The sequence below is a fragment of the Gopherus evgoodei genome, chromosome 2 (genome assembly GCF_007399415.2).
Source record: "Gopherus evgoodei ecotype Sinaloan lineage chromosome 2, rGopEvg1_v1.p, whole genome shotgun sequence".
Taxonomy (NCBI): domain Eukaryota; kingdom Metazoa; phylum Chordata; order Testudines; family Testudinidae; genus Gopherus; species Gopherus evgoodei.
In genome coordinates, this window is record NC_044323.1 from 103545721 (window position 1) to 103571600 (window position 25880).

The 25880-nt window shown below is 41.1% G+C and overlaps 1 protein-coding gene across 6 annotated transcripts in view; it reads right to left on the bottom strand.

The window, feature by feature from the left end:
* TNS3 (tensin 3) overlaps positions 1–25880 on the bottom strand; it is a 438738-nt gene that overhangs the window by 110112 nt on the left and 302746 nt on the right. For all 6 annotated transcript variants that reach the window (XM_030551450.1, XM_030551451.1, XM_030551449.1 and 3 more), the window contains one exon: positions 756–2015. In XM_030551450.1, coding sequence (XP_030407310.1) covers positions 756–2015 — 1260 coding nt within the window. The remainder of the gene's footprint in view (positions 1–755; positions 2016–25880) is intronic.

Genomic DNA, 25880 nt, shown 5'->3' on the forward strand with positions numbered 1-25880 from the left:
TGTTGTATTTTGTTCTTTCAGTAACTGGTTTTTGTGGTTACGTTAAGGTGAAAACCAGAGGTAATACATGGGGTTGTTAAACTACTGGAAACCCAAAGAAAAAAGAAAAAACAGCAAAATTTCAAAAAGGGAGCATTTTAAAATATTTGATCCGCAGAAGTTATTAGGTTATTTTAATGAAAATATTCATAGGAAGTTCAGTTGTGCCACGAAGGGTTATTGTGCCACATTTGGAGATGAAATTAATTCAGAAATACATAAAACTGAGGAATTTCCATCTCATTTTATGTGGAAATTATAATGCAACCTTAACTTCAGTGTTACTGCTGATGACTTCACAAAACTCCCTCACATTGTAATTAATAGGATTTTCCATTTTTTTAATTCTCCTCCTTACAGGAGGAACAGCAACAATCACTCTTGTGGCTCTTCCATGGAACTCTACTGAACAATTAGGCTTTGTTCAGGAGTATTACATTAAAACAAACAAACAAACAAACACACACTCAGAAGAGCAGCCTCCTAAGCACTTATGATCTTGAGGGAAAAAAAATATTAAAAAAAAGATGAATGATTATTCAGTTTCATCCCCTCATTCCACAGATCACTATGAAAAGAGGGTACACCAGAGATAATCTATCTCACACTGGCAATCACTTGAAAGTAATAAGCAATGACCTTCGTTCCTGCTGTGCAATATCAAAAGAAAAAATTCTGGGAAAAGCATTACATTCATATATTTTAAAATAACTTACCATTCCGGGAAAGATTCCTGTTTGTGACCTCTCCTTTCTCACGGAACCCAGGGCTCATGCTGAGCCCTCCCACATCCCCATCAGGGCTGGTGAAGCCATTCACTTGACTCGTGTCCCTGGAGACTGTGTTCATGCGAGTTGGGATAGGTTCAAATGTAGGGTCCAGTTCCAAGATCAGCCGATTCAGCTGCTCAATTGACTGATCAATATCCAGAGTAGGAGAGGATGGCAGGTCCTCGACATTCACTCCTAAAGACAGGCCATTTGTGTCTTTCTCAGCTACTAATCTGGATTTAAAAGCCTCAGGCACTGGATGTTCTGCTACTTCACTGGAACTTGGCACAGTCCCTATCCCCCGCTGCACAGCGTCTCTGCTGCTGGATCCCCGGGTAGGTGTGTCAGGGATTCTGGGTTGGCTCTGCACATTGCCTGAATTCTCTACAGTGCTAGGAATGCCAAGCCTTACTTCACTCTCGGGGGAGTAGGTGTATTGGTTAGCAGTGACCATCTGCTGTTGGCGCACCCAAGTCTGGGTAGAATAGTTACTAGGGCCATAAGCCTGAGGCTGAGCGGAAACAGGAGGATTCCTTTGCAGCTGCTGGGATTGCTTAGGCTCACCACTTCCAAATGATCTCTCATATAGGGGGTCCACACCTATTCCCAGGTCTGGGGCCAGAGCATTGTGGTGGTCCTCTCCAGCGTTGCTTCCAAAGCCATCCGAGAGCAGCGAATTCTGACTGCTCTTGTGGCAGCTGAAGTTTCCAAGGTGGGCTGAGTGCTGCCCTTCAGAGGAGGACAGTGTCCCAATGCTGTCCACACTGTGAAGGTCATGGCTGGGCATCTCATCATCCAGAATATCCGTCTCCCTATCTTTCAGTTTGGTGTGTCCGTTCACATGAACCTGAGCTGGCACTATGTGACGAGTCCCACTGTACTTGCTTTGGGAATCAGTCATATCCTTGAGGGGACTGACTGAGTTTTCTAGGCCGAAACCACTAAGTAGCTGGTCCAGCTCTGCCTTCTCTTGTGGGCTCAAGCCCCGCTTGATTCCCGGTGCTGGATGCTCCTCAGTCTTGTCCGTCCTTATAGAAGTTGTTGAGTGTCCTGAATCACTGCTGACAGATAGAGTATGTTCACTGTGATCAGGGCTGCTGATCACAGGAACCCCCTGGGCTCCACTGGGGATGCCAGTATCTGAAGAGCTCTTCTTTCTCACTTTAGCATAAAGACTGCCATCAATAGGACCCTGAGTGTGGAGCACTGTGAAAGGAGAAGCAACAGGGTCAGGGAAAGAAAAGGACAGAGTATTAGATAAAAGTGCTGAACAGCATTACATTACATTACATTGCAGAGGTACTGCAGACAGCACACTCGTTAATTTTCTTCGTAAGCATATGCTCGTTTTAGAAACCAAACATCAACCTAAAGCACTCTCTTGCCTTATGGACCACATTACAATTTACAGCAGGGCCTTCAGACAATTGTATGAAACAGGAGGAGAGAAAAACTGTTATGTACATGACCTTGTAGCAAAATACAATTCTCTACTTTTTGTACTTTCATAGAAGTGAAATCATGGCAGTGCAATAACAAGACCATTGGTTTGAAGACCCACACTATTACATACCTGGAATTTGAGAGACATGACTGGGATGCATTCCACTAAGACTGAACAAGGACTACTGGAACTTTCAAGTTGTGCTCTTAGTACGTGTTTTGCAACCGCCTGTCTGCCAGCTCCTACTTAATATTTTTTAACATATTACCACTGATCAACTGCTATTGTTTTCTTTTTGGTAGCCCACAGAAATGACAGGTACTAAATCAGAGCAGGAGTCTGTGTGCAGCTTATCAGAACATAAACATTATCTCTCAATAGAGGCATGAACACGATATCTAACTAGCTTTGTATGATACATATTGTATATACAGGACACCTTTAGTGGGTATTTTCTTTTTAATTTTAATAATGTCAAGGCAACTATTTCTCACAAGTCAGAGTATGAAACACAGGGATAAAGAGAATCAGGCTAAACCTCAATTTCACAAGAAAGAATGAAACCTACTGCACTTGTATAACATTTGTCATGGAGTATGAGCATCCTTGATTTTGTCTCTGATCTGCAAAAGACTTTAATTAAGAAGTTCATATCTAGTCAGACATGCAGAAATTGTATAAGCAGCAAAGAGTCCTGTGGCACCTTATAGACTAACAGACGTTTTGGAGCATGAGCTTTCGTGGGTGTATACCCACTTCATCAGATGCAACATGCATCCGACAAAGTGGGTATTCACCCACGAAAGCTCATGCTCCAAAATGTCTGTTGGTCTGTAAGGTGCCACAAGACTCTTTGCTGCTTTTACAGATCCAGACTAACAAGGCTACCCCTCTGATACCAGAAATTGTATGTAACTGAGAAATTTTATAATATGCAATAATTGGGGTGGGGGGGGGATACAAGGGAATGTATCCACTCAATTTAATAGCGTAGAGTTTGGGAACAGACCAAATTCTGCTCCTGATTACACCAGTGCAACCCTTGTAATGTCACCGAAGTTGCAGCATTGTAAATGAGAGTCTGTGTGAATCAGGTTTTATAGGAGTGTCTGCTAATTTCTGAGCCAGGTGTCACACTATGCCTCCAAACACCTGCAAACGTACTCTACCTACAGTATCTAAGTAATACAAACAGATTAAAGGGACCGGTCAATGGGACCGCACATGTACTTAAGATTACATGCATGCCTAAATGCTTTGTTGGATTGTGATCAGAGAGAACACAGGTAGCCTCTTCAACAACTGAAGTTTCATTTCAAGTTTCTAAATCCCTTTTGTGTTCAAAATGTCTATATTTGGCCATGCCCAACATAAAATGTTTTATTTGTTTGTTTGAAAGGTTTCAGCAAACTTGGTCAACTCATTTGAGCTGAACATTAAACAAAACCACTCTTCCCACATGTTCTCTCAAAAACTTTTGGACTTGTTTAATTCAGAAATGACTAAAGCTGTAATTCTGAACTTGGCTTGTTTTTTATATTGTTCATTAAGATTTTTAAAAATACTCTTAATTTTGAAGAATATTGGCTCCGTAGCTTTAATGTTATAAATACCTGAAGTTGCTTATTTCATGCATAAGATGTACCTTTCTACCATTCATTTTCTAGGATGTAAACTAAGCTCACACAAACTGAGAGTATCCAAATTGAGACTTACTTAGAATGCAAGTGATGCCAAACTAACAACTACAACAATCAAGACAAGGAGATCTAATGTCATATCAAACACATCCCATTCACAATCCAACATATTCTGAAGGAGCTCTGTAGGCCTTGTCTACACTACAAAGTTGCAGCGCTGGTGAGGGGGTTACAGCGCTGCAACTTAGGATGTGTACACACCTGCAGGGCATTACCAGCGCTGCAACTCCCTGTTTGCAGCGCTGGCCGTACACCCGTTCGTGCCTCGGGTGTAGAGGATCCAGCGCTGGATCACCAGCGCTGGTCATCAGGTGTAGACACTCATCAGCGTTTTTGTTGACCTCCGTGGAATAAGCAGGTATCCCAGCATACCTGAGGAAGCCTCTCCGGTAATTAAGCAAACTCCACTGCCCTCCAAGCAGGTCTCCTTCCCCGCGGTGTGCTCTGGCGTTCCCCGACCCCCCCTCCAAGCAGGTCTCCTTCCCCGCGGTGTGCTCTGGCGTTCCCCGACCCCCCCCTCCAAGCAGGTCTCCTTCCCCGCGGTGTGCTCTGGCGTTCCCCGACCCCCCCCTCCAAGCAGGTATCCAGCCCCGCGGTGTGCTCTGGCGTTCCCCGACCACCCCTCCAAGCAGGTATCCAGCCCCACGGTGTGCTCTGGCGTTCCCCGACCCCCCCTCCAAGCAGGTATCCAGCCCCGCGGTGTGCTCTGGCATTCCCCGACCCCCCCCTCCAAGCAGGTATCCAGCCCCGCGGTGTGCTCTGGCGTTCCCCGACCCCCCCTCCAAGCAGGTATCCAGCCCCGCGGTGTGCCTGGCGTTCCCCGACCCCCCCTCCAAGCAGGTCTCCTTCCCCGCGGTGTGCAACAGCGCTGCAGCATGGCCACATCTAACACCACTTGCAGCGCTGGTTGCTGTAAGTGTGGCCACTCTGCAGCGCTGGCCCTATACAGCTGTAACAACCAGCGCTGCAAAATTGTAGATGTAGACACCATTAACAAAAGGTTATTCCTAAACCAGAGCATCCCAAGGCCGCAGAATTCAAATGTCTGAATTATCCTCACTCTATGAAATAATTGAGCATAATTGGACTAGGAAGTTGGTCTCACATCTGTGGATATGTTACTACATGGACAAGCAAAAATGTTGTGTATAGGCTTTGCATGATTTCTTAGACATGGCCATAATTCAAAAGCATACAGTATATTTGATTCTGAAATAGCTATTGTTCCTGGCACTGATGTCATTGTACCTCATTATGATAGAACAATTTTCACTGTTTTTCTCTATATTTGTTTATTTTTAATACATTTATTTTTAAAAGTTATACAATAGAATTCCAAAGTTAGTATTTAAGCTCTCAACTTCAACACTGCCCCCTGGTGCATATTTCTTAAAATAAAGTTTTTCATCTCATATATAATTTGTCAAATACAGTATACTGTTCTGCAAACAGGAATATTTTACACGTGTTCACTACACATGCATCATGCTGTATTACTCCATTAATCCCACTAAAGAAAGAAATACTTTAAAACATAAAAAAATTAGGTGACTGAAAATGCCATGACAAACAGACTGTCAGGTCTCATCAGTGGACTCTAGAGAAGAATTTGTCAGAACCCAATTTTTACATACGATTCTGAGGACTTTCTAATCAGTTTGGGTTGGAAATAAACAGTGTGAGAATAGCTCCTCCATGTTATTCAGCACTAGCACTTCTGGTAATAGACAAAACCAAGAAGCAGAGAGAACATCTTCCTCAACATTTTAAAGTCTCAAAGAGTTTTGTTTGGCCCCATCTATTTTACCATCCTTATTTTACCCAGATCACTTCTCCCATCCTGTTGTCAGGGTTCACTGAAGGAAGCTTCTGACAGTCTTCTAGACATTTTGGGCCAAGGAGAATAAATGAGCTCTTACTATGTTTAAGTGGGTACATATTCTGACAGTTATAGGGAAGTAATTCTGTTGAGTTTGTTTATGTAGCTCCTACTGATTTCAAAGGGGTTTGTGCAACCATAGGTAGACTAAGTCCCTTAGCTATTACCTAATTCACAAACTGAAAGTGAATCCTCCTCTTGCTTTGAAGAGCTCTCTCAGGTCCGGTCTGCACTACGCATTTAAACCGATTTCAGCAGCGTTAAACCAATTTAATGCTGCACCTGTCCACACAACAAGGCCCTTTATATCGATGTAAAGGGCTCTTAAAACCGGTTTCTGTACTCCTCCCCAACAAGAGGAGTAGCGCTGAAATCGGTATTGCCATGTCGGATTAGGGTTAGTGTGGCCTCAAAATCGACGGTATTGGCCTCCGGGTGGTATCCCACAGTGCACCATTGTGACCACTCTGGAAAGCAATCCGAACTGAGATGCACTGGCCAGGTAGACAGGAAAAGCCCCACGAACTTATGAATTAGATTTCCTGTTTGCCAGCATGGAGCTTTGATCAGCACGGTGATGCAGTCCCAAATCCAAAAAGAGCTCCAGCATGGACCATACGGGAGACACTGGATCTGATCGCTGTATGGGGAGACAAATCTGTTCTATCAGAGCTCCATTACAGAAGACGAAATGACAAAGCATTTGAAAAAATCTCCAGGCTATGATACAGAGTCCACAGCACAGTGCTGTGTGACAAGGAACGGAAAGCCAAAGAACCAAATGGACGCTCATGGAGGGAGGGAGAGAGGGAGGGGGGGCTGAGGACTCCAGCTACCCCACAGTCCCTGCAGTCTCCGAAAAGCATTTGCATTCTTGGCTGAGCTCCCAATGCCTGTAGGGTCAAACACATTGTCCGGGGTGGTACTGGGTATATGTCATCAATTTACCACCCCTCCCCCCCGTGAAAGAAAAGGGAAAAAAATAGTTTCTTGACTTTTTTCAATGTCATCCTATGTCTACTGCATGCTGCTGGTAGACGCGGTGCTGTGGCAATGAATAGCAGCATCCTTTCCCCTCTCCCCCCCTCCCCTGTGGCAGACGGTACCATACAAAAGGACTGATAGCTGTCCTCATCATCCTGTGAGTGCTCCTGGCTGGTCTCAGGTGAGGTCGGCCGGGGGTGCCTGGGTAAAAATAGGAATGACTCTCGGTCATTCCTGGTAGACGAACGGCTGGTAACCGTCCTCATCATAGCAACTGGGGGCTGAGCTCCATCAGCTCCCCCCACTTTTATGTCTAAAGAAAAGATTCTGTACTGCCTGGACTATCATAGCAGTGGGATGCTGGGCTCCTCTCCCCCCAACCGATTAATGTCCTGCCTGGACTATCATAGCAGCTGGAGGCTGCCTCTCCCTCATTTTCTCTCACTTAAAACTCAGTGTTTCTTATTCCTGCATTCTTTATTACTTCATCACACAAATGGGGGGACACTGCCACGGTAGCCCAGGAAGGTTGGGGGAGAAGGGAAGCAACGGGTGAGGTTGTTGCAGGGGCACCCCCCGTGAATGGCATGCAGCTCATCATTTCTGCGGGATCTGACACGGAGCAGCTGTGCTCTCTGGTTCTCTAGTACACTTGCCCCATATTGTAGGCAGGACTGACTCTATTTTTAGATAAACCATAAAGGTGAGATTGACTCAGGGAGTCATTCCCATTTTTGTCTTTGCGTCCCTGGCCAACCTCAGCGAAGGCCAGCCAGGAGCACCCATGACAGCAACAGACAATACAGAACGACTGATAACCACCATCTCATTGCCAGTTTACAATGGCACAGCAGACGGTACAGAACGACTGGTAACCGTCTCTGCTACCTTGCAATGGCAAATGAATGCTGCTGTGTAGCACTGCAGTACCACGTCTGTCAGCAGCATCCAGTACACATATGGTGACAGTGACCAGGCAAAACGGGCTCCATGGTTGCCATGCTATGGCGTCTGCCAGGGAAATCCAGGGAAAAAGGGCGCAAAATGATTGTCTGCTGTTGCTTTCACAGAGGAAGGAATGAGTGACGACATTTACCCAGAATCGCCTGCAACACTGTTTTTGCACCATCATGCACTGGGATCTCAACCCAGAATTCCAATGGGCTGGGGAGACTGCGGGAACTATGGGATAGCTACCCACAGTGCAACGCTCCGGAAATCGACGCTAGCCTCAGTACATGGATGTACACCGCCAAATTAATGTGCTTAGTGTGGCCGCGTGCACTCGATTTTATACAATCTGTTTTACAAAACCGGTTTATGTAAAATCGGAATAATCCCGTAGTGTAGACGTACCCTCACAAAACTCTCCATTTGAAAGTGCAATTTTCTGTTGTATGCACAGCCAGGAAAGTAAAATATGTGGTTTCGTTTTGGCAGGATTCATGGCTCATTTACAAGAAAATTTATATTAGGCAAGAATTCCTGAAGCATCATTTGTTACCAACATTTGAGAATAGTTTGATCATGAGGAAACTACTGCATTAAAATTTAGGTCCAGACAAATCTTTTTTGAAGGCAATGGACAATTTAGTCTGTATACTTGACATTGCAAGGTCAGCTGACAGATCTGATACACTCACAGATGGGATGCTCTATAACAAGTATAATCTTTTCATGACATGCTTAAAATTACACATTGGTCATGAAATTTTCTGAAATTACTGGTTAGTCTTTCTGACTATTTTGTGTTTTCAGAAAGGGCCTTATTCATAAAGCATACCCATGATGATAATGAATTCATCAGTTTACAATGGCAGGAAAAATTATTTGGTTGGAAAACACATTATTTGTAAGGCACACTGCCAAATTTCCTCCAGTTAGAGCACAGCATACTGAATTTTATGTGAGAGGTCTAATAGGTTTCAGTCAATAAATAAAGGACAACTTTCTAATTTTTTTTTATTTATTTTTTAAGAAACCAGACATTACGAGTATGTTTCTATTAAGAAAGAACTGCACAGAATGTCAAAAAATAAGGTTCTGAAAGAACAACAAAAAGCATAAACCCAACAGGCTAGAACAAGCAATTTCCTTCCCCAAGGCATTTCTCTGTGTACTGATTGTTACAACTCTGCTGAAGTTTACATTGGTAAAGAAAAGGGCTTCTATTCACCAGGCTGGATGCATCACTGATAGGTACATATGTGAATGTGTCACTGTACTGTAGTTTACAGTGTTGTTGTAGCCGTGTTCATCCCAGGGTATGAGACACAAGGGGAAGGGAGCGAGAGGTGAGAAGTAATATATTTTATTTGACTATCCCCTATTAGTGAAAGAGACAAGTTTTTGAGCTATGCAAAGCTTTTCCTCAGGTATTTATTGGTCCCATACCTCACCCACCTTGTCTCTCTCATTGTACTCTATGCAGATATTCAAGTACAATACATATGGCTTAGAGAGCTTTGTTATAGGAAAAATCACTGATTGATGGTTTCTCAACCTCTGGGATGCCATGTTTTGTCAGCAGTCCTCACTGCTGATAGATATCCTAAGTTGCTATTGGTGCCTGTTGATCAAAGGGTGGAGAGATTGTCATATGGGATTCCTTACTATCGTAACTACAGTTCAATTTAACGTTTTGTTGCTAAAAGAAATCAAAGTGTTTTGTTTTTTAAAACGCAACTGTGGGAAAATTATTTTCTGTCCGGCAATCATTTCTTTGTGGCTAGTTTCCAGCATACATATTAAACAAAAAAAAACAAAACAAAACAAAACCAGGCAAACTTAAAATACTGCTTTGATTAGTATGATTGGACATCACAATTCCATGACCTAAACAGATTCAGGAGCTGGGGAAGAACTCATGGGGAGGAAGGTGTAAAACTGATATTCTTTTACTGATAAAAAAAAGAACTCCTCCTATCTTACTTTTCTCTGTTTTCCAAAACTGAATGTAATACCCCATTAGGTAAATTACCACTACTGTAAAGCCTTCAAAACATGCAAGTAAGGCACAAATACACACCCCTAGATGAAACATTCCAGCACATAGATTTGGTGCTTCTTATAAGATGTTAAGGACAAAATCCTGCCCAATGTGGGTGGTTGTTCTAGGAGGGTAAATAATGCAGGCAACCTTTCCTGCATTTGCATCACCAGCACAGCACATGTTACTCATGGTCACTGGAGTGCTAGGCAGTGGTTACAGCAAATGTGCTTCCTACTCTTGCCAATAGGTCATGAACTGCTGGTTTGGGGGCAAGGCAAGCACCTTTGTATTCCGCAGAGAATATTCACCCTGTTTCTTCCTGAGACATTCTGTACTTATGCAAGACTGGCCGTCTCATGGCCAGCATTGCTTGCATTATTATTAGTCATTTACAATAATGCCTTGTGACCACAATCTGTTGGGGACCTCATTGTGCTAGGCACTGTACAAACAGATAGTATGAGAGAGCCCCTGTGCCAAAGACCTTACATGAGTAATGAGTAAGAAGAGGATTTTGTCCTAACCACTTACACCGCAGGTTCAGAAGTGAAAAGAAAACAAACACAATCATTTGGTCCTGCATTCTGATATTTTCAAATCTTATAAGCTAAAGGCAAAAATCGGGGTGGCTGGGGGGAGAGGGGCGGGGGAGTTGTTTTCATTTGAAAGAGAAAAAATGCTGTTTGGTCCTATTACTAGAAAAAAGGACATATTTTTACATAGCCACATACAGCAGGAAAACAAAACTACAAAGATGACTAGATCGAACTCAATTTTTAGAAAAGTTGGGGTACAATATTGTTCTTCAATATATTTCATTTCTGTTACTAATTAGCACTTTAGATTATTAAAATGAAAACGATTTTAAATCTCATTTATTTTTCACTATGTGTTCTTTGTTTGTGTGTTGCACTTCAGGCATTGAAACTACATTGCTTTCACTTGCATTCACTTTCTTCATTGTGCTTTGAAGCAGGCAGTAGAAGAACAGTACTGTTGATTTTTCCAATACTTCTCAGGATTGTTTTACGAAAAAAAATCATTTTTCACTTAAAAGAATTACAACATTTCTATTCATATTGGGTTATGCAAAATTATAGAGTTGCAGCTTAAACTACTTGGGGTAAAATGAGTGTCCCCGCTCATTTAAGTAAGTTAAAAACATCCTTTTGTTATGAGTGTGTAAGTGAAAGGAGTGGTTTCAAACTCTGAAAAGATTCTATTTCTTGGCTAAGATACTTAATTAATGGCTATTCAAATCCTGGTTCTCATCAGACCTTCAGCCTGAAGTGAGGACTAAGAAGCTGGACAAGTTTCAGGTTTCTTTGAATGGCCAACATTAACTAATAAGCACCAAGGAAGGGTGTAGCTCCAGGAATGTTTTAGACAAGTAAATCAGATGAAGAATAAATTCTGCAAGAAAAATCCCTCCTCTGACTGTCATGCAGATGAATGAAAACTTGTTCTGCCTTTTGTACTTAGAGCTTTTCAATTTTAAAGTACAGTTCTACTCAGACAAATCATTCTGTTGAAGAATGACACCATCTTACTCAAAGGTGGCGGCCCGTTGGAAACTATGGAGTCTTTCAGTGGGCTTTGGATTATCAGGCTCCAGTTCTCCTATCTGTATTTATTTATAGAGAGTAAAACCTGCTAGGTTAGTGCTAACACAGGGAGAGAGGATGAGCTATTGTATTCTAGCTCGAGCATCAACAGAATGTTAACTAACGAAATGATCCAAAATCCATGGAAAAACCTCTCATCTAATTCAATGGGTTTTGAGTGCTAATTTCTAGATGCAGGGGTAAATTCTGCTCTTGGTGGTTGCACAGGCATAAGGTAGGAGAGAGCAGAAATTGGCGTGCAAAATTTTTATTGCTGGTAACAACGTACTAACCTTCAGATCTCAGGCTGTTTCCAGTCCTGGCAGTTTACCTGTAAACTGAGCAAATCTAATCTGCAATCAGTGAGAGACAACAATATTTTTTCTTTATAGTCAAGTTTCTAAGAAGAACTTCAGTACAGTAACTTACAATTCCTTTCTTTACACAGTACAGTCACACAGTATGAGAAGCTGAGAGTTGCAGGATATTTAGTAAAAAGAACAGGAGTACTTGTGATATTTAGTCTCTCTTGCAGAGGGATCAGCTATCATAGAATGTCATGGTTGGAAGGGACCTCAGGAGGTCATCTAGTCCAACCCCCTCTTCAAAGCAGGACCAATTCCCAGACAGATTTTTGCCCCAGATCCCTAAATGGACCCTTCAAGGATTAAACTCACAAACCCTGAGTTTAGCAGGCCAATGCTCAAACCACTGAGCTATCCCACTCCCACAAGTTGCTATTCAACCTCAGACCTCTGTCAGGGTTTGCATCATGACAGACAGGATGATGTTTCAACATTGGTATCTTTGTGACTTGTCCTACCATTGTAAAACAGGCAACTCAGTTTCCTGGCATTTACTGTTTCACTCCACAAACCCAAAACTGCCAGCACTAGAAGAGTAAGCGGGCTAGAATCCCTGAACAGCTGCAGACAGTGTGAACTCTATTTTATTTAGCATCAGTGTGACTGGACTGCCTAGCTAATTCACTTGTTAAGAAGAATTCTACAAAGACAAGATTAGAGATAAGCAGCTCAAATAGTTTAATACACTGTACATGTATTCTGTACCTGTTAATTTAATTTTTTCTGAATAAGAAAGTGTATAGGGTTTAATTTTCCTGAGTGGACAGCTAAACAGAGCTCTCAAACATGTAGTGGTAATTTAAATCACTATTTAGCCATGTAAAACAGGTATTAGCATATCTCAAGAAAAAGTAATCACTGAAATATGGGATCTGGATCTCCCACCTAGGTACCTCCTTTTGTCCTACTGTCAAATTTTAATTATGGACCAGCTCCAAAATCCCATGGTTAAGCTCTTTTTTAAGTGATCAATTTGAGCACTTTCATTCCATGTACAGCTCAACTCTCTCTTTCCACTAAGCAGCTGACTGTTGCTGGTCCCTTAGGTGACTTCGGGAGTGACAGAATCTCCATCCTTAGAGATTTTTCAAGGTCCGGCTTGACAAAGCCTAGGCTGGGATGATTTAGTTGGGGTTGGTCCTGCTTTGAGCAGGGGGTTGGACTAGATCAGTAGTTCCCAAACTTTAACAACCTGTGAACCCCTTTCACTAAAATGTCAAGTCTCACGAACCCCCTCCTAAAAATGAATATTTCCAGGGATCTTCTCCTTTACCTGAGTATAAATTATAAAAACAGTGATCTTGGAAATATAAAATTTGTTTTTATGACAATCTTATTACACAGTATTTATTATTAATTATTAATCATTATAGTATTTTATTACATTATGAAAATGGCAACAGTCTTCCAAGATCTCACTTTCTTAGCTTTTATCACTCTGAATAAGCCTGTTATAAGACAAGTATATGTTTCATCAAGGAGTATCAGATGTGAAAGAGCACGAAGGTATTTAAGATGCCAACTCAAAGAGTTCCCTTACACAAGCATTCAGATCTTGAGCAGTCTAGGCAAACAATGCATGTTACAACAAAGCTTAGACATGTTCTTCATAATAATTTTAAAAACAATACTAGCTGCTTATTTAATTTTAAAAACAGCAAAAAATATCCACTTCCCTTTCCATTTCTTATAAGGAGTCTTGAAGTTTAAATCTCAGTGTGATAGATATGCTTGCTTTGATCTGCTTAGCTCTTGGAAGTCCAGGGGCTCCATGTTGCTGGCCCCATGCTGCCCGTGGGGTCCCAAGGGACAGCTCTGTCTGCCATTAGGAATTTTTTTTCCAGAGAACCCCCAGTAACATTTCACAAACTCCAGTCTGAGAACCACTGGACTAGATGACCTCCTGAGGTCTCTTCCAAATCTAATCTTCTATGATCACTTAAGAAAGGTGCCACTATATAGTATAGATAAGTGAGAGATCATCAGAGATGGGCCTGAACCAAAATCCAGATCCCCATATCCTCTAACTGTAGTAAAGGTTGGATACAGATCCAAACTTTGCAGCTCTGGCACACGTCATGCTATGGTAGATACATTAGACAATGTAGTTCAGAAATAATGTGTGTGCTCATCATTGAAGAGAAAGATTATAACTGCATCTCCTTTTTAGTTGGGGAAATAACAATGGATGTATTCGTTATCTATTTTTCAATTTGAATAGCTAGTTCTAGTTATAAATTTTGAATTCTCACAATTATCCATAGATGTGCCATTTTCTTACATATATAAAAATTCTCACTAGAGGTACTTGTTGAAAGTCAATGAATAATTGGTAGGAAACGGACTACAATTTAATTCACTTAATGGATGTGAAATGTAAAAATCTCTGAAACTCATTTCTTCTTTAAATAAAACCTCTCCCTTTTTTGTTTTAAAGGTTCATCTTAGATGTTACAATCTCGTAAATTAACCGGTGTAGCTCTAGGTGACATTTATAGAAAGAGTTTTAATATTCTTAATTCACGCAGAGGGAGATTTTATAGGCACAGATGGCAGTTAGGCCCCTCAATTTCCATTGAAAGGGAACGGGAGTTAGGTGCTTACCTTTGAAAATCTTCCCCACACGGCCCATTATGGCTAACCGCATTAAGGTCTTGGTTTCATTCTAGTCCCATTAAATATATTTCTCTGTCTAAACCCCACATAAGGCACAAAACTTGGCCAAGTCCAAAGCCATCTCTGCTTGCAGTATCCCCATAAAGTGAGTTTCAGAAGAACATTGCACACCACATTGAGCAGAAGCATCTTTCCACTCTACAGTATGCCAACGCTACTGAGGAACGAACTGTACTGGACCACAGTCTGTTGGAATAGCCAGCATTTACAGAGCACACACGATAGCCAATCATTTGTTTTACCCAAATTACATACTGGTCCATGGAAAATGAGGCAATAGAATGATATTGGTGAATCCTGGGACTCTAAAGGTTAACTGAGGGCTTGTCTACACTTAGGGCATGTCTTCACTAGCAACGTTAAAGCACTGCCGCAGCAGCGCTTTACCATGGCTGTGTAGTCGTGGCACCACCTCCGCGAGGGGAGTAGCTACCAGTGCTGGGAGCTCTGGGGGGGTGTTTTTTCACACCCTTGAGCGAGAAAGTTGCAGCACTGGAAAGTGGCAGTATAGACAAGGCCTTACAGAGCTGCAGCTGTAGCACATAGTGAAGACACCACCTATACTGATCAGAGAGCTTTTCCCTGAGAAGCAGCAGCTATGTGGATACTCAAGTCAACATAACCCCCCCGTAGATAGCACTAGGTCTGTATAACTCAGTCACTCGGGGTGTGGTTTTTCTACACCCATGAGCAATGTAGTTATACTGACATATGTTCCTAGTGGAGACCAAGGGGATCCAGTGTGTACAGTGCATACACAGGGAATTCAGGCAGGTTCTGCATACTCTGACTGTGATGGGAGTCGAGGACACTTAGTGCCTCTCAGGAAGTGCAGGATTCAGATAATTTTGACATATGAACTAGGATGAAAGAAGTCTTGGCTATTTTTTCTAAAATAGAAATAAGGAGATGAACTGTTACAATCCCATGAGCTTGAAAAAAACAAGCTTTGGCATACTGCCCCTACACTACTTAACCACTAGATTTTTTTTTTCCCCTTAAGAGGCTTTCTTGGAATAGCTCTGCATGAAGACTTTAAGGATTCACAATATTTCAGTCTTGACATTTTTTTTCATTTCCCACTTCTTTAGATCCATAAAAGAAAAATGATACCCAGCTCCTGTTACAGAAGTAAATACATATACAGAGAGAGAAAGAAAAAAGTTTCTTTTCGGCAAAAGGAAACTGGCAGATACACTACCAAAGCAAAGATAAATACACCTTGCTAAGAGCTGGCATCACAAAAGCTGTCTATATGGAATATCTCATTCAGTGCAAAGCTCAGCCATGCTCTTATTTTTTCCCAAGGAAGCAGCTCTGTTCTGCCAGTATTTTACAGAGGGTTGTCAAAAAACATGGGGAGTTCAAAACAGTGAAGATCTAAGCAATGCTGGAATTCAGTTACCCAGACTAGAGGCTCTGACCTCCCATCCTAAGAACTAGTGTGGCTCTTCTTCAACTGCCAATGCTAAAACCTGGCAACATTCCAACTCTGACCCTGAACTATAGACTGGTATCAGACACTCTCTTCTAATTGAAAGCCTCAGGCTGGAAGGTATTTTCATGTCTATAACTGATGTACAAAGAGCAACATATATAACAAGTGGAAGCTGAAACACTAACACACATGAATTCAGCTCCCCTCCAAGTCTGCATTTCCTGGCACTTCCTTTCTTGAAATCCAAACACCTAAAGGCAGGCTTCTGAGTAAAAAGCATTTCAGTCTTTTGACTCGTCCCCACAGCTATCCCCTTTCCAGTCCTTCACCGCTTGTGAAAACACACGCAGATGCAAGCCAGCTAGGTAAACACATGTACCACAGACCCAGCAACAACTGTTCTGACCCAGTCCACCTGACCAGAAGGAAAAAGGTTACAAATACAAACTCATACACAGGGTACTATTGATCCCTTTACAGCTGGAAGCATTGTAAGAGACCAGGGTTCTTTTTCAACCTTACATATAAATATTTCTTCCCTCAGGCAAACCTGGACAAGTCCAGAGCTGCATTCTTTGCAAGGTTAAACGTCCTTTTTTACCTGTGTGCACGCTTGTCTTTTCCTTTCTCTTCTAAGTACAAAGCCCCATTCCTTGCAAGCTCTTCCCATACATATAATACAAACAGAAAGGCAGGTGAGTTGTATTTCCAGCTCTCAACCATAAAAAAAAAACCTCTTACCTTTCACTTGACAACTTCAGGAAATTTCTGCAGTAGTCAGTCATTGGCTTTATGAAAATCAGCTAATATTTCTCTAGCTAAATGCTACAAAAGAGGAAAGGAAGAAGCATTGCAAGCCGCCAGCTCACAGGGACACACGACTTCACTGTTCCTGCTGCTACAGCTGCTGCTGAAGGTAGTTGGTCTTGCTGGAAAAGCATGAGACTTTGATTCAGCCAAAAAAAGGCCAGTAAAAATGTAAACACAAGGGAGGAGCCTAAGGGCACAATCAATGAAATTTGAACTCCTGGAACCAGGGAGGAGTGGAAATGTGTTGTTTGAAGAGGTAATTCAGTCTACAAGCTAGTTTTTTCCACTGTGGTCCCGTTCCCTGCCCCCAGTGTGAATTCTACTCATCTGAACTGAAGCTGAGCAAGCTGCAATTCCTAGATCATTTAACGACACGTTTCTTTTCTGTATTTGAAGTTTTTTTTCTAAAGCAAACAGCCCACAAATATTTACGGCTGCTTCCCCACTCAACCCTTGCTCCCCACCCCCTCATGATTTCAATACAACTTTTGCGCTGGGGGGTGGGGGGAAGGAGTGTGCCCAGGACTCTTCAGCATTAATCACGCTTATTTTTATCTAGCGGCTGCTGCTGTCAAGACTCCCCCCGCCCCAAAACCCAACAAGCACTGACTCTTCCACCCCTCCTTCATCTCTGGAGTGAATCGGCTCAAATTAGGTGGAGTCAGCCTGCAAAGAACCGCCCTTGGCTCCTTGAAGTCTTTACTCTTTTAATAACAGCTGCATCTCACCACACTGCAGCCCACAAACCTTTACTCTAAACTGTATGACAAACAATGTGCAAATGCCTATGCATCACTACCAAATAGCCATACCATTAGAGGGCATTCATTTTCTGCTTCAGAGCCTGTCACCACTTCATCAGTCTCAGTGGGAGACAGAATAAAAATGGGTCTCACTTACTCACAATATGTATAATGTTAAAAACAAAACTACCCACCAGCTGTTATAAAACAACAAGAGTTTTAAGTGCAACCCTATAGTAAAAATAAATGATGTACATCTGTTTACTTGATGTAGTATTTATGGATCAGTAAAAGATTGTACATTAAGTGGAGTCAGCCTTTTCTTTTAGTATCTTTTTCAGACAATGATGGTATGGGGATGCATGATCCTGAAAATAAGAAAAAATGCTCCAGGAGAAGATGATTCCATTGGGATTGAATGTTGTATTTTAGAGCAGCATTCTGCCTTCAGGTCTCTTTTACCTAGCCCTACTTTGATGGGGCCAGGAGAACTGGCTCTCTTTTTCTTAAGAACATCCAGAATGCTGTTGACAGTTCTTGTGGGATGACAGAAGTAACACCCATCTGAAAAAGTGCCCAGAACAGAACACAGAAGGCCCATCACATTGTCTTAACTGGTCACTGGAGAAAGAATAGTTCTGTGTTGCTATGTGATCAGAAAACTATGAACATTCAGAAACAGTAATGGTTAACATCTATCTAACAAGAGACAGGATGTCAGGAGGGGTCACAGACCTTTAGCCTACATTTTATTAATTGGGTGTATTAGTTTGAGGGCTTTTTTGTGGCTAGTTTTATTTTTTATTTTATTTTATTTATTTGTTTTTTCTTAAAGGGAAGCTGTAACAGTAGCTGCTGAAGTCAGTGAATATTGATCTCTGCCAAATGATGGGTATAGCTTTCGGTAGAAGAAGACTGGCCAAGGGGCTAAAGCACTAAACTAGAATTCAGGCAATAGGGGTTCTAATCTTGTTTCACCCATTGTCCTGCTAGGTGACCTCAAGCAAGTAATTTCCCCTCTCTGAGCCTCAGTTTCTCCATCTCTAAATGAAGATAATGATATTAACCTCTTTTTCAAAGTTCTTTAAGATCTATTGATGAAAACCCTGGTCTTATTAGTATCTCTATAACCCCAACTCGTGTTAGCTGACTGGTATCACACAATAAATATTTTCCCTGTGTTTCCAAAGTTCCTCAGCCTTTATCACAAAACTTTGGAGAGGCTATTGAAAATCTGAATCAATTGCATATTGTAAAAATGAAAATGTGCAAATAATGAATGATTTGAAGGGAAAACAACTGGTTTTCTGCATAGCAAAATCCAAGAAAGCAGGAGCCCCATATATAGCTAGATCCACAAACCTGAATCTTTTCAATGTGATTTGCTGCAGAACTAAAACAGAACTCAAAACACAATGCCACCTCTGAGTTTAAGAAAACAATATTTCTCTAGTCCTCCCCCCCAAGAACTGTATTTGAATAAAGTTTACTGTTTCAGACTTAGAGGTGCTAGCATACACATATTTACATTTAATTGAGCCACACTATTTGCTGCATATACTTTCAACTTCATCCTTTCCTCCGTTTTTGTTTTTGAACTTCTGAATACTTCCTTGTGTTCTGAAACATATTCTAATACAGAATTTTATTTTTTTCCCATTTTAGTGTGTCAAATCTTTCACAGTTATCTGCTAACAGCTTAAAATGTGTACTGGGCATGAGATTCATCAGTACATTCTGATGCGCACACACTTCAGAGCTTGCATGCATGTTTGTTTATTGTGTGTATCTTCTAGACTAATACACAGTCTTACTTCAGCAGGCAGCTTTGTATATGTACACTAATGACTAATGTATTATCAAGTATCTATGCAATGTACTGTATTTTCCTAATAAAACAAATTATTTTTTATTAAGGCTGTCAAGCAATTAAAACAATTAATCATGATTAATGGCACTGTTAAACAACAATAGAATAACATTTATTTTAAATATTTTTGGATGCTTACTACATTTTCAAATATATTAATTTGAATTAAACACAGAATAGAAAATGTACAGTGCTCACTTTATATTTATTTTTTATTACAAATATTTGCACTGTAAAAAACAAAAATAGTATTTTTCAATTCACCTCATACAAGTAGTGCAATCTCTTTATCATGAAAGTTGAACTTACAAATGTAGAATTATGTAAAAAAAAACCTGCATTCAAAAATAAAACAATGTAAAACTTTAGAGCCTGCAAGTCCACTCAGTTCTACTTCTTGGTCAGCCAATCACTCAGACAAACAAGGATGGTTACAATTTGTAGGAGATAAGCTGCTTACTTCTTGTCTACAATGTCACCTGCAAGTGAAAACAGGTGTTCGCATGGCACTGTTGTAGCTGGCATTGCAAGATATTTACATGCCAGATGTACTAAAGATTCATATATCCCTTCACAAACAGGGAACCGGACACCCGAACAGGGGACCTATCAGGAGACAAGATACTTTCAAATCTCGGTGGAGGGAAGCCTTTGTTTGTGTTTTTTGGGTTTGGCTTTGTTCTCTCTGGGTCCTGGAAGGGACTAGATTGGCAAGAAACCTGGTTGCACATCTCCCTGCTACAGTCTCTTATATATTCAGAATAGTGAGTATTTAGTAAAAAAGGCGGTTATAGTCTTTTGATTGTTTTCTGTATTTGCAAATGTGTAGTTTGCTGGAAGTATTTTAAATTGTATTTTTGCTGGGGGAAGGCTTCTTTCTAGTGTCTATAAGCTGACAGACCCTGTAACTTTTACCATCTAAATTGCAGAGATAACTTTTACTTTTTTTTCTTTCTTTTTATTAAAAGTTTTGCTTTTAAGACCTGTCTGATTTTTCCCCTTGTTGAGGCTCAAGGGAATTGAGTCTGTATTTAACAGGGAAAGGGAAGGGAGGGGAGAAGGGTGGAATCTCTTTGTTTTAGATTCACGGAGCGTGAATCTGTCTATCTCTCCAGGAGCCCAGGGAGGGAACACCTGGAGGGGAAGAGAAGGGAGGGGCAACGGTGAGGAAAGGGCTTTACTTTCCTTGGGTTAAGATCCAGGGGGTCTGGGTCTTGGGGGTCCCCAGGGAAGGTTTTGGGGGGACCAGAGCGTATCAGGCACTGGAATTCCTGATTGGTGGCAGCTTATCGAATCTAAGCAGGTAATTAAGCTTAGAGGAATTCATGCTGGTACCCCACTTTTGGACTCTAAGGTTCAGATTGGGGAAAAATACTATGACAGACCATTCCAGAGGACTTGCTTCCATGCTGATGCTGGGTTCTGCTTAATAACAATCCAAAGCAGCGCAGACTGACGTATGTTCTTTTAAGACTTCTAAAAGCATGCTCTACACCTCATCCCTCTCAGATTTTGGACAGCACTTCAGATTCTTAACCTCCAGTCAAGTGCTGTAGCTATTTTAGAAATTCTCACATCGATACTTTCTTTACATTTAGTCAAATCTGCTGTGAAAGTATTCTTAAAACAAACAACATGTGCTGGGGTCACCATCCGAGACTGATATAAAATGAAATATATGCAGAATGTGGGTAAAATAGAGCAGGAGATATACAATTCTCCCCGCAAGGAGTACACTCACAAATTTAATTGACACATTATTTTTTTAACGAGCATCATCAGCATGGAAGCATGTCCTCTGGAATGGAGGCCGAAGCATGAAGGGGCATACGAATGTTTAGCATATCTGGCATGTAAATACCTTGAAACACAGGCTATAAAAATACCATGCAGACACCTGTTCTCACTTTCAGGTGACATTGTAAATAAGCAGCAGCAATATCTCCCATCAATGAAAACAAATTTGTTTTTCTTAGCAATTGGCAGAACTTATTGGGTAGGACTGAGTGGACTTGTAGGCTCTAAAGTTTTACACTGTTTTGTTTTTGAGTGCAGTTATGTAACCAAAAAAAATAATCTGCATTTGTAAGTTATACTTTCACAATAAAGAGATTGCACTTCAGTACTTGTATGAGGTGAATTGAAAAATACTATTTTTGTTTATCATTTTTACAGTACATATATTTGGTATTCTGTGTTGTAACTGAAATCAATATTGAAAATGTAGGATAACATCCAAAATATTTAATACATTTCAATTAGTATTTATTGTTATAAGTGTGATTAATCGAGATTAATTTTGAGTTAATTGCGTGAGTTTAACTGCAATTAATTGACAGCCCTTTTTTTATATATTTGAATGATACAAAGTAGGGTGAAAATCAGAAAAAGAATGAATTCTACTTAATGTAAAACCCAGGATTTTTTGGTAAAAATTGGTCTAAACTGAAAATGAAGGGTCTTATTCATAGTGTACTGAGACATGCTGCTGTATATTGGAGGACTGTTGCCACCTAGGACTCACACAAAAATGAGATTTGGATCTCATGACATTATACCAATGAGCAAAAGAAAGCAAAGATTCAATTACATTAATGAATGCAACTTCCTATCCAGTTGCTAGTATCTACTGTGTCATGATGATTCCAATTCTGCTGCAACTTTCTTGTGGTTCAAGTATGGATTTAACTTGACTTAATTGTGTTTGAATAACTAGCAACACAACAGTAAAATAAGGAATAAAACTGCAATGGCAATGCACTAGGCAAAGCATCCAACTATTAAATGTACTGTGAAATCATGAATTCATTTCAGCCTCTTCCTTTTGTCTGTTTCAAAAGCAAAGCCAATCTCTGGAAATACCCCCACAAATCTGGCTGTTGTTTATTCCTAATACCAAGATTAGGAAAGCATTTTTTTCCCACGGTTGCTACAGCAGCATCATCATCTTTGATTGGGTGCTTGGTGCCTCTCTCATTAGACATTTAGACTGATTGCAATATTAGTTATAATTATGATCGTGAAGCAATGGAACAAACTAAACCCACACAGACAACATGATGCTGCTGCTCATCCAAATGTACAGTACAAGGCTAATTGGTATACAAAAGGGCAATTTCATAAGCTTAGTCTTTTTTTTGAGTGTGAAGTGTGAAATTTATTCAAAGATGGCATTACCATCCTATAGAAAATCCTTGAAGATGTTCTCAATTTGCTTGAATACATCTTCTGGAATACAAAAGGGTACTACACTGATTAAATATTTAACCTGGGGGGTTATGGTCATTGTGTGAGATTTTCAAAAGTGATTTAGGAACACAAGTGTGGGACTCATGTTTCTATCATCAAGAACACTCAGCTGCAAGGTCCTGAATATTTTACTCTGTGTTCCGCCACATGGAGTGTCCTATGTTAGGGGAAAAAAATTCAAGATGGATACCAGAGTGAGAGACAAACCTTCGAAATTAATAGGACTTCGAAGATGATCTGAAATAGGCAGGGTAACCAATAAAGAGTATGAAGAACTAGTGTGACATGCTCTGGTTTGTCTGCAATACCTAATAGGTGGGCTGCTATGTGCTGGACCATCTGAAGATTCCATAGGCATCGCAGCTAAAATGCATTACATTATTCTATCAGTAGGATCAAATGATGAACGCATGGATCTCAGTGGGCAAGTGTCTACCAGGAAAGGGTGCAGTCCCTAACCAGCCAAAAGATATTTCTAACAATTGCTGCTGTTTGGGTGTCTGGAAACAGCAAATAACCCAGGAGAACCCCAAGACTGCATGTTGCCTTGGCAACCGCAGAGAAGATGCCTACAATGAGAGTGGAGGTCAGAGTTCTTGCCAGCTCTACAAAGTACTTCCCTCTTCTTATTGGAGGTGATAAGGCAGCATCACCTCTGTTTTAGCCAGACTGAACTTGAACAGGTTGCGTTGTTGGGGGGCACAAGCATGTCTAAGGGATGCATTGTCTGTGTTTCATGAAAACAACATGAGGAGCTAAGAATCATAAGCAAATTGTTAGAACTGAAACCAGTACCATCTCATGATCTCTCATGGTGGTTTAGCATATTTATTAATGGCCTCGTCCAAAGCCCACTGAAATCAATAGGAGTCTTCCATTGACTTCAAAGAGCTTTTCATCAGCTCCCAAACAGGATGGAGCACATTTAGGACTCCACAAGTGAGAGATGTTGGAGTGAGGGTGAAGGTGGAGGAGTCCACGATGACTCTTTTGGATTTATCCATGACAATTGAATGGACTCAGTTTAGTGCCATTCCACTTGCCAAAGCAAGGCCTCATTGACAAACAAACAGTATCCCATGGTTGATTAGCCCAAAAGCTGCAGATAGGGCTAATAGTATTAGTATGGACATTTTTCCACTGTGGATAACTATAAGGACCTTAAAATCTGATGGTGTACAGGTGTTTACTTTAAATAATCCTTAATCCTAGAAATGGTTGTAACACAGAGTGTTAATATGAGGCATTTATGTATCTCTAGGATGTATTCTGTATAGACTGTCCAGTGTAATCATAGAATCATAGAACTGGAAGGGACCTCGAGAGGTCATCTAGTTCAGTCCCCTGCACTCGTGGCAGGACTAATTATCTAGTAATGGGTTTGTCTTCAAAAATGAGACACTGAAGTCGGAGTTGTGGCACTCAGGAGGGTTATTAATATATCCTACTCTATTATTAACAGGGCTTAGTAAATTCTTGCAAGTGAAGAGGGAAAAAATCGTTATAACTTTCTACAGTTTTCTAAAGAGAATTGGTGCTGGCAGTAGACGCTTGCCACAGATAGCCTTTCAAGAAGAGCCTTCTATTTCTTAGTGCCTGCTTCCTGTGTTTCCATTCCGCGGTGCAACTGGGCCATATGTGAGTCACTTTGTTAAAGATGAAAAATAACTGAAGCTCAGATTCACAATTCTATTTATTAGACAGGACACTATCAGGACAGTTGTAGGCCCAAAATGTTATGCAATTTTCCTTTTTTCCTTTTTTTTTTTTTTAATATATCTGTTTGTAAGGCCTTGTACCTTTTGTGTATAAAAGAATGTTTAAGAGTTCTTCATATTTCTTAAACTCTGACCCCCAGCTCTCTTTCCGTGGCCTCTGACAGGAGGTTTTTCTTTCCTCTCTTCAAACTCCAGTTGGGCTTCCTCTCAGACTCCTACTCCCTGCTATATGTGACTCTGCTCCCTATCCTTTGCCAAAAACTCTTTACTGTAACTTTGATGTTCTCCAGCAAGTCTGACTGTTTCTCTGCTGGGATCAAGTGGGAAGGCTGCTCTGTTATAAATCTCACATGATCTGAGGTTTGCCAGTCAGAGGTAACTGCATTACACATCACTTGCAAGGATGGAAACATGCAAACATGGAAAATATTGTTGACCCCACTGATGACACCACGATCCTGTTTTTACACCAGCATTGCCCCTCTGCTGTGCAGTAGCAGATGTCCTGGGGTTTTTAGATTTGTTTCCCAGGAGAAGAGAAATCAGTGATATGGAGCCTGCTTCATTCACAAGTCTTGAAATGAGATCGCCAAAATGCATGCAGGGCAATCCAGTCTTCCAGCAATCTCAACCAGCATTAGTGCCCAGATCCCAGGGAGAGGCTGTGCCTCAAGAATGGACGCTAATCAGTGTCCAAGACAGACAGCAAACTTCTACAACTCCGACAGCTCCTTCTCCCCTGCAGTTAAGCACAAGAAACCCAAAACGAATTCCTCAGCATGTCCTGCCAACCATCAAAACCTTCTTGCACACTAAGAGAAAAGAATGTGTAATTCTATGTCTAACAGCACCACCTGGGGACTCTCGCCCTAACAGTATAAATGGAGTCGCAGCTTGGGGCTCAGTAAAGAAACTAGTCAAAGCCCTATAGTGAGATCAAAAGTTGGGAAGGCTCTTTGGGAGTTATAGAGATGGACAGAGATGAGGGGAAATGAGCACAATGGAAAACATCAATAGCAAGGCTGGTTTGTGATGGGGACTGGGCAGTAGTAGCTCTAAAATAGGGATACTCAGTCAAACTGAGCTTACCCCTTAAAGATTCAGTTAGTTGGGATAAAGACATTTGAGCCAGATGTGTTCTGATTTTGTGGAGTATTTTTTTAAACTAACTGTTTAAACCTTCCCTAATTTTAACCTTGCGTGTACTAGTGTTTCTGGGATTGTCATGTAATTTCATCTAAGAAGTGTTGTAAACAGTTTCTCTTGTTGACATTCCCTCATGATTGAGGATATTCTCTATTCCCACTAGCACCACGTCTAGAAGTGGTGAGCACACTAAGAAGCAGTATGCAAAGGAGAGCACAGTGCATACATTCAGAGAGGGACGGAGAAAGAGGGAAAATGAAACGAGCTGATTACTTCTCTTCCTTGGCCTTTCCCCACCATTTCTTTGAAATTTATAGAAAACCAAAGTTTTGGTGCCAAAGTTCAACACCCACAAGACAATTTTAATCTGCACAATCCATACTTACATGTTCAAGATCTGGCACTGTTACAGCAGTAATACTGGGCTTGGCTACACTGGAGAGTTGCAGCACT